This window comes from Phalacrocorax aristotelis, chromosome 8, assembly GCF_949628215.1.
Source record: "Phalacrocorax aristotelis chromosome 8, bGulAri2.1, whole genome shotgun sequence".
In the NCBI taxonomy this organism is placed as follows: Eukaryota; Metazoa; Chordata; class Aves; order Suliformes; family Phalacrocoracidae; genus Phalacrocorax; species Phalacrocorax aristotelis.
The window spans coordinates 37415022-37428699 of NC_134283.1; the positions used below are offsets into that span (position 1 = coordinate 37415022).

Sequence of the window (13678 nt, forward strand, 5' to 3'; positions counted from 1 at the left end):
GAATTGTGTATCTGATACATGAACAAATGGGTGGGCTGAGGACAGGCACATGGGCCCTTGCTGTAGCTAAACTGACTTGTGATACTTGATTGCTGTAAATCAACCACACCTGGAGGTCCCTGGGTGGGGTGGGGTGGGGTGAATAGCCAATGAAAAACAATCTGGGGAAAATGGCTTGTACGTATGTTCTGCAAAGAGTTTCTTGGAAGATGTTAGGGAAATAACCTGTGATGCTGCTGCTGCTGCAGGTCAAACGTGAGACTCTGCAGGCTACAAAGTATGTGGAGCTTCTGCTTGTGGCTGATTATGCAGAGGTAAGAAAAGGGATCATGTTTATACCAACAGAGCACTGGGCCCAGAGAGAGCATCCTACCTGCAGCAACTCTTGAGGCAGGAGGGCAGCTGGAGCTCAGCAGGTTTCCTCTTGCCACCCCAACAGTCCTACCCCTGCCAGCAGACAGGGAGAGCTGTGACTTGGTCACTTTTGTCCTAGCAGCCGTGACTCCTCTGCTGCCACTGTCAGTCACTGTTGGCCAGGGGAGAGATGCAGGTTGTGATTTGGTTGAAGGACTAGGGTTTGGGGTCGGTTCTTGCCTGCCAAGGTACCAGTGGTTGGCCCTAGTTACCGATGGGAGAGACTGCCTTCAGCCTAGGGTGATTTAGGGGTTTCCAGGAATGACATGCTTGTAACTCTGCAGTACACTTAATCTCTAGAGAAGATAACCATGATTATCCTCTGCTCTGAGATGGTAGCAGATATATAAACAGACATTTCAAGGCTCTAGATCATAGAATAGGGCTGGAAGAGACCCAGTGAAGTCATCAATCCCTCCCCCGTCCCCAGGCTGGACAGCACGCCAGACATACTTACTGACAGGGCAAACCACACAGTGTTTTGCTGATCATCTAATCTCCAGCACAGATGGGAGTCAGGCTGGTCCTATTCATTATTTACAACTTGAAACTCCAATAGTGAAAGCCACGTAGTGCTCCAGGCTATGATTTATTCTGAACAAAACTAAAGAGGCAGAACTTGTTTCAGCCTTCTCTATTAGGCAGCAGGATACCAGGGAAACTGTGAGAAAACACATTATGCCCAGGAACTGCCATATGTTGTTCACCATTGAATTAGACAAGCTGGGGCAGACCCTTGCAGTGTTGTCATTAACTGCCCTTACTGTGTTTACTGTCTCCCTCACTAGAAGAAAAGTCCCAGGTTTTGTCACCCATTAAACAAAAATCTAAACATTTTGCAACTTTAATTCCTTGAATCAAACAGTTTGCTAAAATTAACTCATCGATTGTCGGGGGTTTAAGTGGGCAAATTGGTTGGGTGAGTGAGATGCATCCCCCATAAGTTGGATGAGTGAGATGGGATGAGCACTGTGGCAGCCTTGACCTCAGATGTGAAGTCGTGTTATAATGTATTTCACCTGGCACATCTGTCAGTTCTTGCTTAGTCCCTGCTCTGGGGGCTTTGATTAGTTTGGGTTACTCCACTATGTTACTACCACTGCTTGACTAACATTGCTGCAGTGGGATGCCAGGGATGAATTCTGAATATACACGTGCAGGTGGGCTTATAGTCAGATGTACAGTGAAGGAAGGCTTTGGGGCTTCACTTCATAGTTACTTTCTTATTCCCAGGGTAACGTTACTTGTTTGAACACATTTCAGCTCTTCCCAGCTGCTTTTGTGCTACCTGACATGTTCATTTTGTTCAGTTTCAGAAGCATCACTTCAACATTGAAGCAACAAGGCTTAAATTAGTGGAGGCTGCTAATTACGTAGATAAGGTGAGATCAGGCATGCATGAAATGAGGAAAGCAAAGCCCAAATTATGAATTACGAGAATTAACTGTGACAGGAAGACTGCCTTCTTGGGAGAGAATAATATTTGAACAGTTCTCCCCAGTGACTTGGGGATTGGAGAGCACCTGACAAACAATTCTGTTGTTGGACATCAGGGGTGGGGTGGGGGAATCTCCATTCCTTACCTTGGAATGAGCATGAGCACCTCTGTGTTTCAATAAATCTCTGCATTAACTGTGTCACCTAAATACTGCTTTTTGACAAGGGGCTACGGTATTGCTTCAAATTGTAGATATCTTGACAAGTAGAGGCAGAAGAAGCCTTCAGAGGTCATCCTTTCAGTGGTACCCATTGCTGCTGAAGTAAATGTCACAACTTTTCAGACCTACTCCCTTCATACTCCTCCCCTTAAACTCCTTCCACCGCTCCCTTCACCCTGCTGTCCGTGAAGACTTGTCCTGTTTGTACTTGATGTGGCAGCAGATTATTTCCTTCCTCTTTTCAGGAATTTTGACATATCTGAAGATAAACATGATCTCAGCCTCAAGTCTTTCTTTTTCTAGATTATCTCTCTGTCATTAATTTTAAAATGAAAGTTCAGCATCTCTAGTTCAATTGAGCTAGGTTTGTGGCTGGTGCACATTTCTCTCTGCAGTGCTGCAGCGCCAGGTTGCAATGCATTTCCAGAGACAACATCTGCTCTGGACATATGTATCTGTAGTAGCGTTTAGCAGAGTTTATATGCAAGGTTTAAGTGACAGTAAAATAAATTAGTGGTGCTCATGTTGTCATCTCTTTTCCTTCCTGTATCTTAGTTTTACAGATCCCTGAATATCCGGATTGCCTTGGTGGGGCTGGAGATCTGGAGTAATTGGAATAAATGCGATGTAACTGAGAACCCCTACTCTACCCTGAAGTCTTTTCTGGCCTGGAGTAGCAAGGAGCGGGTGCGCAGAAAACACGATAACGCCCAACTAGTCACGTAGGTTTATTTCTCCTGAAATAACCTGTTTCTCACAAGTAGTTTGGGTGGATGAAAAATCAGTGTGTGCGATTACATCTTTCAGAGATTCAGAGTGGCAGATTTACATAGTGGCCAGTATTAAGCTCTGACACCCAGAGCACAATCACCGTAGGAAAAGTGGAGGTCCCAGGCTATGCAGCAGTCTCAATATGCAAACACCAAAGTGCATCAGCTTTATTGTGTGTGCATATCACAGGCGGCTGCACATGATCTGTCACAGCTATGTGTACAATTTCAAGAAAATCTGAATGATAAGCAAGCCCTGTAAAGGGGAGCTAAGGTCATTGCAGAAGGCGTTTGTTCCTAACCCATCCCTCTGAGACTCGGGGGACAGGGTGCTGGGAGCTAGCTAATGATCTGTGAATCACAGAATCCCAGGTTGGAAGGGACCTCAGGGATCATCTAGTCCAACCTTCCTAGAAAGAGCACAGTCCAGACAAGATGGCCCAGCACCCTGTCCAGACAAGATGGCCCAGCACCCTGTCCAGACAAGATGGCCCAGCACCCTGTCCAGACGACTCTTAAAGGTGTCCAACGTGGCCAAGTCAACCGCTTCCCTGGGGAGATTATTCCAATGGTTGACTGTCCTCACTGTGAAAAATTTTCCTCTGGTATCCAATCGGAATCTCCTCAAAAGCAACTCCTGCCCATTCCCCCTTGTCCTCTCCATGGGACTCCATGTAAAGAGGGAGTCTCCATCTTCTTTGTAGCTATCCCTTAAGTACTGGTACATGGGCATGAGATCCCCTCAAAGCCTCCTTTTCTCAAGGCTGAACAAACCCAGTTCTCCCAGCCTACCCTTGTATGGCAGCTTCCTAGTCCTTTGATCATCTTGGTGGCCCTTCTCTGGACCCCTTCTAGCCTGTCACATCCTTTTTGTATAGCGGGGACCAGAACTGCACACAGGACTCCAGGTGTGGCCTGACAAGCACTGAGTAGAGTGGGACGATGACTTCTTTATCTCTGCTGGTGATGCCCTTTTTGATGCAACCCACCATCCTGTTGGCCGCCTTGGCCGCAGCAGCGCACTGTTCGCTCTTGTTGAGCTTCCTGTCCACCAGGACCCCCAGGTCCCTTTCCACAGAGCTGCTCCCCAGCCAGGTGGATCCCAGTCTGTGTTGCACTCCCGGATTATGTTTTCTCAGGTGCCTGATCTTACACTTCTTCTTGTTGAACTTCATAAGGTTCTTGCTGGCCCACTCTTCCAGCCTATCCAGATCTCCCTGCAGAGCAGCTCTCCCTTCTGGAGCGTCTGCTTCCCCGCTCAATTTGGTGTCATCTGCAAACTTCATCAGGCTACACTTGATCCCATTATACAGATCACTTATAAAGATGTTGAATAACTTTGGGCCCAATATCGATCCCTGTGGGACCCCACCTGTGACAGGTTGCCACTTGGAAAAGGAGCTATTTACCACCACCCTTTGGGTGCGGCCTGTCAGCCAGTTCCCCACCCACTGCACAGGCCACTTGTCTAGTCCATAACGCATTAATTTCTCCAGGAGGAGGCTGTGGGGAACCGTATCAAAGGCCTTGGAGAAGTCCAGGTAGACAATGTCCACTGCCCGCCCCATGTCAACCAGGCAAGTCACTTTGTTGTAGAAGGCCACCAGATTTGTCAAGCACGATCTGCACTTGGTGAAGCCATGTTGGCTTTTCCCAATCACGTGCTTCATTTGACTTGTGATGGCCCCCAGGGGGATTCGTTCCATAACTTTCCCAGGGATTGAAGTAAGGCCGATGGGCCTATAGTTACCCAGATCCTCCCTCGAGTCCTTCTTGTAGATAGGGGTAACATTTGCCTTCCTCCAGTCCTCTGGGACGTCCCCCGTTCTCCACGACTTCCCAAAGATTATAGAGAGTGGCCTCACAATGACATCAGCCAGCTCTCAACACCCTCAGGTGGATGGCATCAGGGCCCATCGATTTGTAGGGGTCAAGTTCCTGTAGTACTTCAAGTACTTCACTTCTTTCACTGATGGTGGGTTGGTGTTGGGATCAGTCGGCAATTTTGTTCCCAAAGCCTGGGACCCTACAGTGCTGGTAAAGACAGAGGTGAAGAAGGTGTTGAGGACCTCTGCCTTTTCAGCATTGTTGGTGATTGACTCTCCTTTTCCGTTTAACAGTGGGCCTGTGTTTTCCTTCTTTTTCTGCTTATGGTTGACATACCTGAAGAAACCTTTCTTGTTATTTTTTATGTCTACAGCCAGTTTCAATTCAAATTGAGCTTTTGCTTTTCTAACTGCGTCTCTGCATGCTCTGGCAGTGCCCTTGTAGTTCTCAGCGGATAATCCTCCACTTCTCCATTTCTGGTGTGCTTCCCTTTTGGATTTGAGTAGACCCAGGCAGTCATGGTTGAGCCATGGGGGCCTCTTGTTCTGCTTACTTCCCTTTCCTTTGAGGGGATAAATTTGCTTTGTGCTTCCAAAATCATCCTACTGATCTCATTAGGGCCAGTAGCTATGGCCAGCAATGCAGATGTCATTGGAAGAAAAATTTGCAGCAACTCTTAGATCTCCTTACCTCTCCCATGGTAATTCATCCACTAGTATGTAGTGGTGAGTCAGAGGAAGAACCTGTAGGACTGAAATGTGGAGAGGCAGTGTCTTTTCCCTAGTTTTCTTTGTTTGTTTGGGTTTTTTTCGCCTTTAACATTACTGTATTTCACCCTCACCTAGTTGTGTCCTAAGCACAATTTTCTTAAGTGTCTTGGTGCCATTTCATGCTCATTTTGGGTTGATTTTAGGGGCGTGCCCTTCCAAGGAACCACAGTAGGCTTGGCTCCTGTGATGGCCATGTGCTCTGATTTCCAGTCAGGAGGAGTAAACATGGTAAGTAATTGCTAATACCTAATATGATGTTTCTTGCCAGCAGTGAATGCATACGATAGATGCCTCCTAAAGCCCAGGAAGAAAATATTTCCCATGAAGGCGTCTAGCTAACCTGCTTATAGGCAGGAATATCTTCAGTAGGTGTTTTCTACATGTAGTAATGAGAAGTGCTGCTTACCCCATTGACTCAGAAGTGCACAGGACAGGCACAGGTAAAAAGCTGACGTGCCTCTTTGACCCTGCACAGGATCACTCTGATAATGCCATTGGCGTTGCTGCTACCATTGCCCATGAAATGGGACACAATTTTGGCATGAGTCATGATTCAGCTGGCTGCTGTACTACCCCTGCAGAAGATGGAGGCTGCATCATGGCTTCTGCAACCGGGTGAGTTTGCCTTACAGGGTCTCACGGAGAAATGTGAAGGGCCTTGTTACAAGAGCTTTGGTGGAGTAAGAGCTAGAAATGCAGACTGAAGGTGGGTCTGTTGCTGCCTGTTGGAGCCAGTGTGTTTATAGAGAAAATACTGCTGGGCAAACCCTGGCTCATGTATCAGTAGCAATTTGCTAAATTCCCAGTGAACTTATTGGCCTGAGGTTGGCCGTAGGTAATGTAGGAACCTGAGAACATTTAGAAGTGGAGCTCTGAACTGCCTGGTAAAAAGGAAAATTTTCCTATCTTCTGTCCTGAGAGACTGTCTCAGGACCCCTCTAACCCGGTCTCTGAGTTTGTGCTTCCCACTGTATCCTACCAAGTAATCCATTGCCCAAAACAAGCTCAATGCATATACACACACGTCCTTCTGCAAAAGCTGGACTGCCTATTGCCAGCAAGGACGGAGAAAAGAGGGGTGACCAGAACATGGGTGACCTTGGCATGTGGAGGTTTACATGGGTTTCGTTTCTATGTTGCAGAGAAGATGTGTGGATAGATAGTTGATAGAATTGCTAAAGCATCTTGTGCAAAACATAATGTACGTTACAGTGTGGTAAAGAGAGGAAGAAGGATTGCGTCAGGAAAGAACTGATTTTATTAAAAGGCACAGCAATCAAATTGTATTTCTAAGTCAGAAGACATGGAAACAGATCAACTGCACGTTGTCTTAAGAATATTTTTTTGTTTCATTGAGCCACAGAAAGCCTGAGTTTAAAAGGGAAGAGATAGACAGCTTTGAGACAGAGGGGAAGCGAGAGTTACTCTGGAAACCCACAGGAATTCCAGACGTCATTTTGGATGAGGAACCAGAACGGCTTCCATATTTCAGTCATGTTAAAAAGTCAGCTGAAGCCATTCACTTAAATGAAGCCTCCTCAAGCCCTCCTCCTTCAGGTCTAGCAGTTTTTAACAAAATTGTCTCCATTAGATACCTTCTTTTACATTAGTTGTTTCCTCCAAATAAGGAAAAACATTAAGGAGAGAAGTGAAAACATATTGGCACGCAGGTAGGATGTGCAATACACAACATGTACTCACACATGCATGGTCATGAATAGAGTACATAGGTTCAAGCATTGTAGCAACAGAAACTAATAATTCATGTAATAGAAAATATTCTTGTCCTTTGCAGTGAGGCAGGTAGGAAAAAGGAAATGTTATTTCATCAGTTAAATTCACAAGCAGTTATTCACAGTCCGATTGCTGGATTCGTAGGCTTGTTTTAGCAGAGTTAAGAATAATGCATGGCTTCAGTATTGAGCAGGTGAGGACAGCCATACTTGTCAGCAGGCAAAAAGTCAAGTCTTACTCAACATATTTTGTTTCAATAAAGTTTGTTTTTTTAAGGCCATTATATTACTAGACAGTCTTGCAGTGCAATCACCTTATTTTCTAACGTAATCCAGATGAATCTGATTTTGAACACACAAAAGTCACGATCCACTTTTGCAAAATTCCAGAGACTTCAGAGAAGGACCTGTGTCCTCTGGCACTTGTCAGGATTTGCATGTGCTCATTTTTGGTTCTCTAAACCATTGCCCAGACTTGTCATGTTTTTCTACACTGTTCATATGCAGGCACCCGTTCCCCAAGGTGTTCAACCAGTGCAATAGAAAAGAGCTGGAGAAGTATCTGCAGTCTGGTGGAGGCATGTGTCTCTCCAATATGCCAGATACCAAAAAAATGTATGGTGGGAAGAAATGTGGAAATGGCTACTTGGAAGAGGGGGAGGAGTGTGACTGTGGCGAGGTGGAGGTAACAATTGTTCAGATCCAACCATTTGGGGTTTAGTGGGACACAATGATTTTATTATGTATTTTGCAAATACAGTTATGTGATGTGTAATCAGCTTTTGTTTGTGCAGGAGATATGCATACCTTCCCTGTATGTAAATGTAACCACAATGTAAATCACGGTTGTAAAGTATCGTGTCTAACTAAATTCACAGTACGTAGTATGAGGCATCCCAGAACTCGGTGATGGTGTAATCTATGGTTGAACAGACGTGATGAAAACGTCATTTAAAAAAGAAAAGGTGATCTTAGATGTTGCAGTTTCATATATAAGTTCACTTTACCTACGGCTCCATTCTTGATAAGGATGGGACGGGGCTTTTCTTAGCACTGCGTCTCACCTCTCTAAATCTATGCTTTGACTAATAGGACAAAAGGGAGCTGGAACCAGCAGCTCAGACTCACTAGATGTAATGAGCACAAACTATAGTATCCAGTCAGTCCAACATAGAATCATAGAATGGTTTGGGTTGGAAGGGATCTTTAGAGGCCATCTAGCCCAACCCCCCTGCTGTGAGCAGGGACATCCTCAACCAGATCAGGTTGCTCAGAGCCCTGTCCAGCCTGACCTTGGATGTTTCCAGGGGCGGGGCATCGACCACCTCTCTGGGCAACCTGGGCGAGTGTCTTACCACCCTCATTGTAAAAAAAACTTCTTCCTTATATCCAGCCTAAATCTACCTTCCTTTAGTTTATAACCATTACCCCTTGTCCTGTCACAACAGGCCTTGCTAAAGAGGTTGCCCCCATCTTTCCTATAGTCCCCCTTTAAGCACTGAAAGGCCGCAATAAGGTCTCCCTGCAGCCTTCGATACAGGTATGCAGTACTGTAATTCAGCACATGCTGGGTATCATGAACGTATTGTGGAAGGAAGGCTGTTACTTTGTTCGCATCATGTACGAGAACAGATCAGCACCAGACTCACGCTTTGATGCTCTGGCATGTTCTTGTCTTGAATATCTGCCTTGTAAACTCTGCTGCATCTCTCTGTCTTCCAGGAATGCAATAACCCCTGCTGTGATGCCAGCACCTGCTCCCTGAAGCTGGGTGCCGAATGTGCCCACGGCAGCTGCTGTCATCAGTGCAAGGTGCGATCTCTGTGTTTTCCTAAGAGTGGAGAGGGAATAATGGTGGTGGAAGAGTGAGGCTGAAAAATGGAGGGGAAAGGGGAACAAACACAGCCAAACACAGAGTTCAGCTCCTCACCTGCAAGCAACACGGTCTGATTTTTTAGGTACAACAGCCACTAGTGCAATCAAACTAGTAGGGTCCTTTCTTCTAGCCGACTAATTTAATTGACTCCTGTGCTAACTTCAGATGAGCTGTGAGTACTGCTGGAATGAAGTCACACTGCTGCTCCTAAACACTTAAGGATGGGATGAATCAGAATGGATATTTCTCTCCTTTCACACTGGAAGAGATCTAGACAGGGTTCCTAGAGCAAACACTTCTTCCAGGGATTAGGCTGGGTGCTATCTTAACTCCGAACCCTCTTTTCTGGGATGCAGTTGAATTCCTTTAGCTCAGGTGCTTGCTGAAGAAATGGTAGCAAAGAGGATTGTATGTGTGTGACCACTATCATTTTAAATCTCAGATTTCCTTATAGAGGCTGGTTAAAATGTGTTTGTGATTTTGGAGCCAAAGTTCTCAAGCTTTGACAACAAATTATCTCAAAAATGAACATAGGCAAACATTTCTCTTAAGCTCATCTTTGTGTTTGCACATTGACTGCATGTTCTTACTGACCTATCCTGAGCATGTGGAAAATAATTTTCCAAGAATCCACCTGGACTCACTCCTTTCACAAGAGACTTGGAAAAACCTCCTAGATGTAACTGTGTATGCCCTTCTGTTCTGCATGTCCACAGTGGGCAGGACAAGAATGAACTGGGTAAACTCATAAGCAAGGGAGACATAAGTTATGCATTAGGAAAATGTCTCCAGCAGAAAAGACAGGCAAACACTGAAACGAACTTCACAGATGGGGGTTTTGAGAATAGATTACACAAACATCTGTCAGAAATGGCTTAGGTAAATTTGATCCTACCCTAGGGTAGAGGGAGATGGATCAATGTCCCCTTGAGATCTGGCAGCCTTACTTTCTGTGCATGATCTCATCACTACTAGGGAAGGGATCCAGTCATTAATCTGATTCTACACAGCTCAGCCAGTTAATGAAGTTACAGAGTCATTTGGATCACTGCTGGCCTCAAAAAACCTAAGACAAGGTAGATGAAGAGACACATGCAAGATTTTTTCTTATCTACAGGGAGACATTGTGCAGACATGAAAGCACAGATGAGCCAAGCAATAATTAATTTTTTTCCCTTTGTATCTCTTTAGCTGATCTCTCCAGGAACTCTCTGCAGGGAAAGTTCCGGACTCTGTGACCTCCCAGAATACTGCACTGGCGAGTCACCGTTCTGCCCCCCCAACTCTTACCTAATCGATGGGGCTTCTTGCGATGGAGGAAAGGCCTATTGCTACAGTGGCATGTGTCTCACATATAAAGACCAGTGCTTGCAGCTGTGGGGGCCTGGTAAGGACATTGCTTGCAGCAAAATACGTTGTCCTTTGAACAGGCAATATTATGTGGCATCCTGCTATTATTCACCCTGTGTAAGGCACTAATATCTTCTATACCCGTTATCAGTAGCAAAGTCTGAGGAGCCTTTTCTGCTGCCTTGCTCACTTGGAAGAGGCAGCAAAAATTTCCCATGCTCAAACCGTCCCAGAAAAAGAACAACTGCGTGGTTGGCATGGGGTGAGATGGGCTGCCAGGCTCCACAGGAATCAGCCACTTGAGTCTCTTCTATGCAGGAGCAAGGCCAGCACCAGACGCCTGCTTTGAGAAGGTTAATGCCGCTGGGGACATCTATGGGAACTGCGGGAAGGACGTCTATGGCAACTACAGGAAGTGTGAGATGAGGTAGAAAGCGGAGTGGCAGCCAAGAGTTGCTCATTGGAGATGATGTTTTTATATATGACAGAATTATGGGCCAGTAGATAAAAACTGATCCCTGCTTTGGTTTCATTCCCTCCCTCTGCCTCCTGGGAAACCAGCTGCATCCTTGTTGGACTTACAGCCCTTACGACTGAAGCTTTAAGTTTACCATTTTCCCTGCCTCTTGCATTTTAAAATATCTAGTTGATATTTTTTCAAAGCAACAGAAGAGAGGATTTTCAAATCTGTAAGCTAAAATGTAGCTTTTTAACTGAGATAAAAACTTCTTAGTCTTATCTGTCATTTTGTTGAGGCTGGCCTACTCATGGGGACAGTGAAATGGTACCATCAGTACCCATCAGACACTGTTGCTTGGGCTAGCTCTTGGGAGATGCTTGCTCTTTTTCCATTGAACAATGACTCGACACTGCTGCATTAATTTACATGTAGAGCTGATGCCTGCAAAACATTCAGCAAGCCAGAAATAATCACTTTAGCCTTTCCTTTGAAATCAGAGATGCTAAATGTGGGAAGATCCAGTGCCAGAGCTCTGCTTCCAAACCCCTGCAGTCCAACGCGGTGGCCATAGACACAACTATCCACATGCAGAGGACGCAGCTGAGGTGCCGAGGGACCCATGTGTACAGATCTGAGAGTGAAGAAAAGGAGATGCTGGATCCTGGATTGGTGTTGACGGGAACAAAATGTGGGAGCCATCATGTAGGTACAGTCCTGCCTGTAATGGCTTGGGGGAGGTTCAGGGTATTGCTTTTCCATCTGGAAAGTGCTTTGTGGCTATCGAGCCATTTATTTCTTATGTCTAATGCCTTTCTAGGGGATTTTTATGTTTGTTAGAAAAATAATTTCTTAGAGGCTTCTGAGAAGCAATGGAAGAATACACACCAAAGGCCATACCTTAAGTCTTTGCCAGATGAAGTCCAGAGCCTGTGCTAAACTTTGGATCCACGAGTTGGCTGAGGTTGTCTTGCTTAGAGGTGAGACACACCATTAGAAATCAAGACACATGAGAGATCCTCCACAGACTTGCTGCGTAGGCATGGCCAAGCTATCAACTTCTGAGCTCGCTGATGTGTGTTAGCTGGGATTTAGGGTAGCGATTAAATATTTGCTTGGGAACCAGGTTAACTTCATAGCCTGTTGTTCTGCCCAAGGTGTTACTTGTATTGCCAAGGCATCTGGGACCCTGCAAGTCACAAAATAACACGAGGTAGTAATATGGTACCTAACCCAAAGAGCTAACACTGAGTTTTTGGATCCTTTCTCTGCAGGTTTGCTTTGAGGGACGCTGCCAGAACACATCCATCATCTTTGATTCTGAAAGCTGTAGCAAGAAGTGCCATGGGCATGGAGTAGGTGTCTTCCTTTTCATCTCCATTTCAGACTGAAGCAGGATGGCCTGCCATTCATCTGTGGATGGTTGTTAAGCTCAGTTCTGATGCCATGCTTAGGTTTGCTCTGGATTTCTTCTTGATTATTAATTTCATGTTTTATGTGTTCTCTGGTCTGTGAGTGTCCTTTTGACATAGGATTTTAGAGGTCTACAGGAGGGATATGAATTGCAATGAATGAAAACCAAGAAGGGGTAATCTTACAGAAGAATCTGGGCCCAGTTTAGATTGAATAAAAAAAAATCAGGCTGAGGGAAAAATAGAGTAAAAAGTCATGTTGAGAACAGTTTATTCCTAACTGTGCTCTGCTGTGCCCCCAGGGGATGGAAAGAAAAGGCTAGTGAGAATTTTTTTATACCTTTTGCTGATGTTTCTGGCACAAAACATCAGCATCTCTCCACCTCCATGGTTCAGTTAGGCGATGAAGAGGAGTGATAAATACAGCAGTGTGCAGCAGTGGGTGCCTCCCTCAGCAGCTTGGGAGGCCCCATGATGTACCTGACAAGGAGAGGGACTCACCCCGCTCTTTCATGCCTAGTCTGCTTCATTCCTTACAATTCATGAAGCTATAGGAAGTGATTATCAGCTATTCGACAGAATCCAGTGAAATGCTACAATTAGCACAGGACATCCCTAATCAGAGGGATCAGCCCCCGCCCTCCAGGGGCTGCCTAGATGATAAAAAGCAATGGCCCAAGCAATAAACCTGAACAATAAGAAATCATCACTGGATGGAAGGGAAGATTTGTGTCCTTCAGTTTAGAGGTAAGAACAAGAGAAAGGAATTTCTAAATGCTGCTTTTCTCCTGAATCCAGGTTACTGGCACTTCAGCTGAAGAACCCTTGTCTTTTGGAGAAAGGGAGATTTTCTGAGGAAATAAAAGGCACTTTCACTCCCTGAAAAGAAAATGTTTCCAGGCACTTAACTCCCTATTTGTGCCAATAAGAGTTTCTTCTTCAGTGTTTTATCCAGCAAGGGCTTCATTTTTTTTTTAGCTTGCAGATGCTTTAGGAGCTGGCACTAAAGTCTCTGAGTCTTCCTGCTCCAGGTCTGCAATAACAACAAGAACTGCCACTGCAACCAGGGGTGGGCCCCTCCGTTTTGCAACAAGCAGGGGAGGGGAGGAAGCTTGGACAGTGGTCCCCCCATGCCTGAAGGTGAGTGGGACTAACTCTGCTATGGTGGCACTTCAGAAGGACTTAAGTTAGATTGGGAGCAGAAAGTTTTCCATTTAACTAACTCTGCTTTCTTGCCCTCAGGCCCTTCAGCAGTCGTGATAACTCTGGCAATCCTGGCTACCATTTTCCTTCTCATTGGAATAATGTTTTTATTCTATTATCTGAAATGCTGGAATAAATTTGCCATCTGTTCTCTGAAGAAGACCCCTCAGTTCAGGTAGATTGTCAGTGCTGTGCCTTGTCTGCTTCC

The 13678-nt window shown here is 45.4% G+C and overlaps 1 protein-coding gene across 1 annotated transcript in view; it reads left to right on the top strand.

Moving 5' to 3' along the window:
* Window positions 1–13678, top strand: part of ADAM19 (ADAM metallopeptidase domain 19) — a 36443-nt gene that overhangs the window by 16233 nt on the left and 6532 nt on the right. The window contains exons 7-19 of the mRNA XM_075102601.1: window positions 249–314; window positions 1725–1796; window positions 2628–2794; window positions 5583–5667; window positions 5915–6054; window positions 7680–7857; window positions 8895–8984; window positions 10240–10435; window positions 10717–10825; window positions 11356–11560; window positions 12130–12210; window positions 13299–13407; window positions 13510–13645. Coding sequence (XP_074958702.1) covers window positions 249–314; window positions 1725–1796; window positions 2628–2794; window positions 5583–5667; window positions 5915–6054; window positions 7680–7857; window positions 8895–8984; window positions 10240–10435; window positions 10717–10825; window positions 11356–11560; window positions 12130–12210; window positions 13299–13407; window positions 13510–13645 — 1634 coding nt within the window. The remainder of the gene's footprint in view (window positions 1–248; window positions 315–1724; window positions 1797–2627; window positions 2795–5582; window positions 5668–5914; window positions 6055–7679; window positions 7858–8894; window positions 8985–10239; window positions 10436–10716; window positions 10826–11355; window positions 11561–12129; window positions 12211–13298; window positions 13408–13509; window positions 13646–13678) is intronic.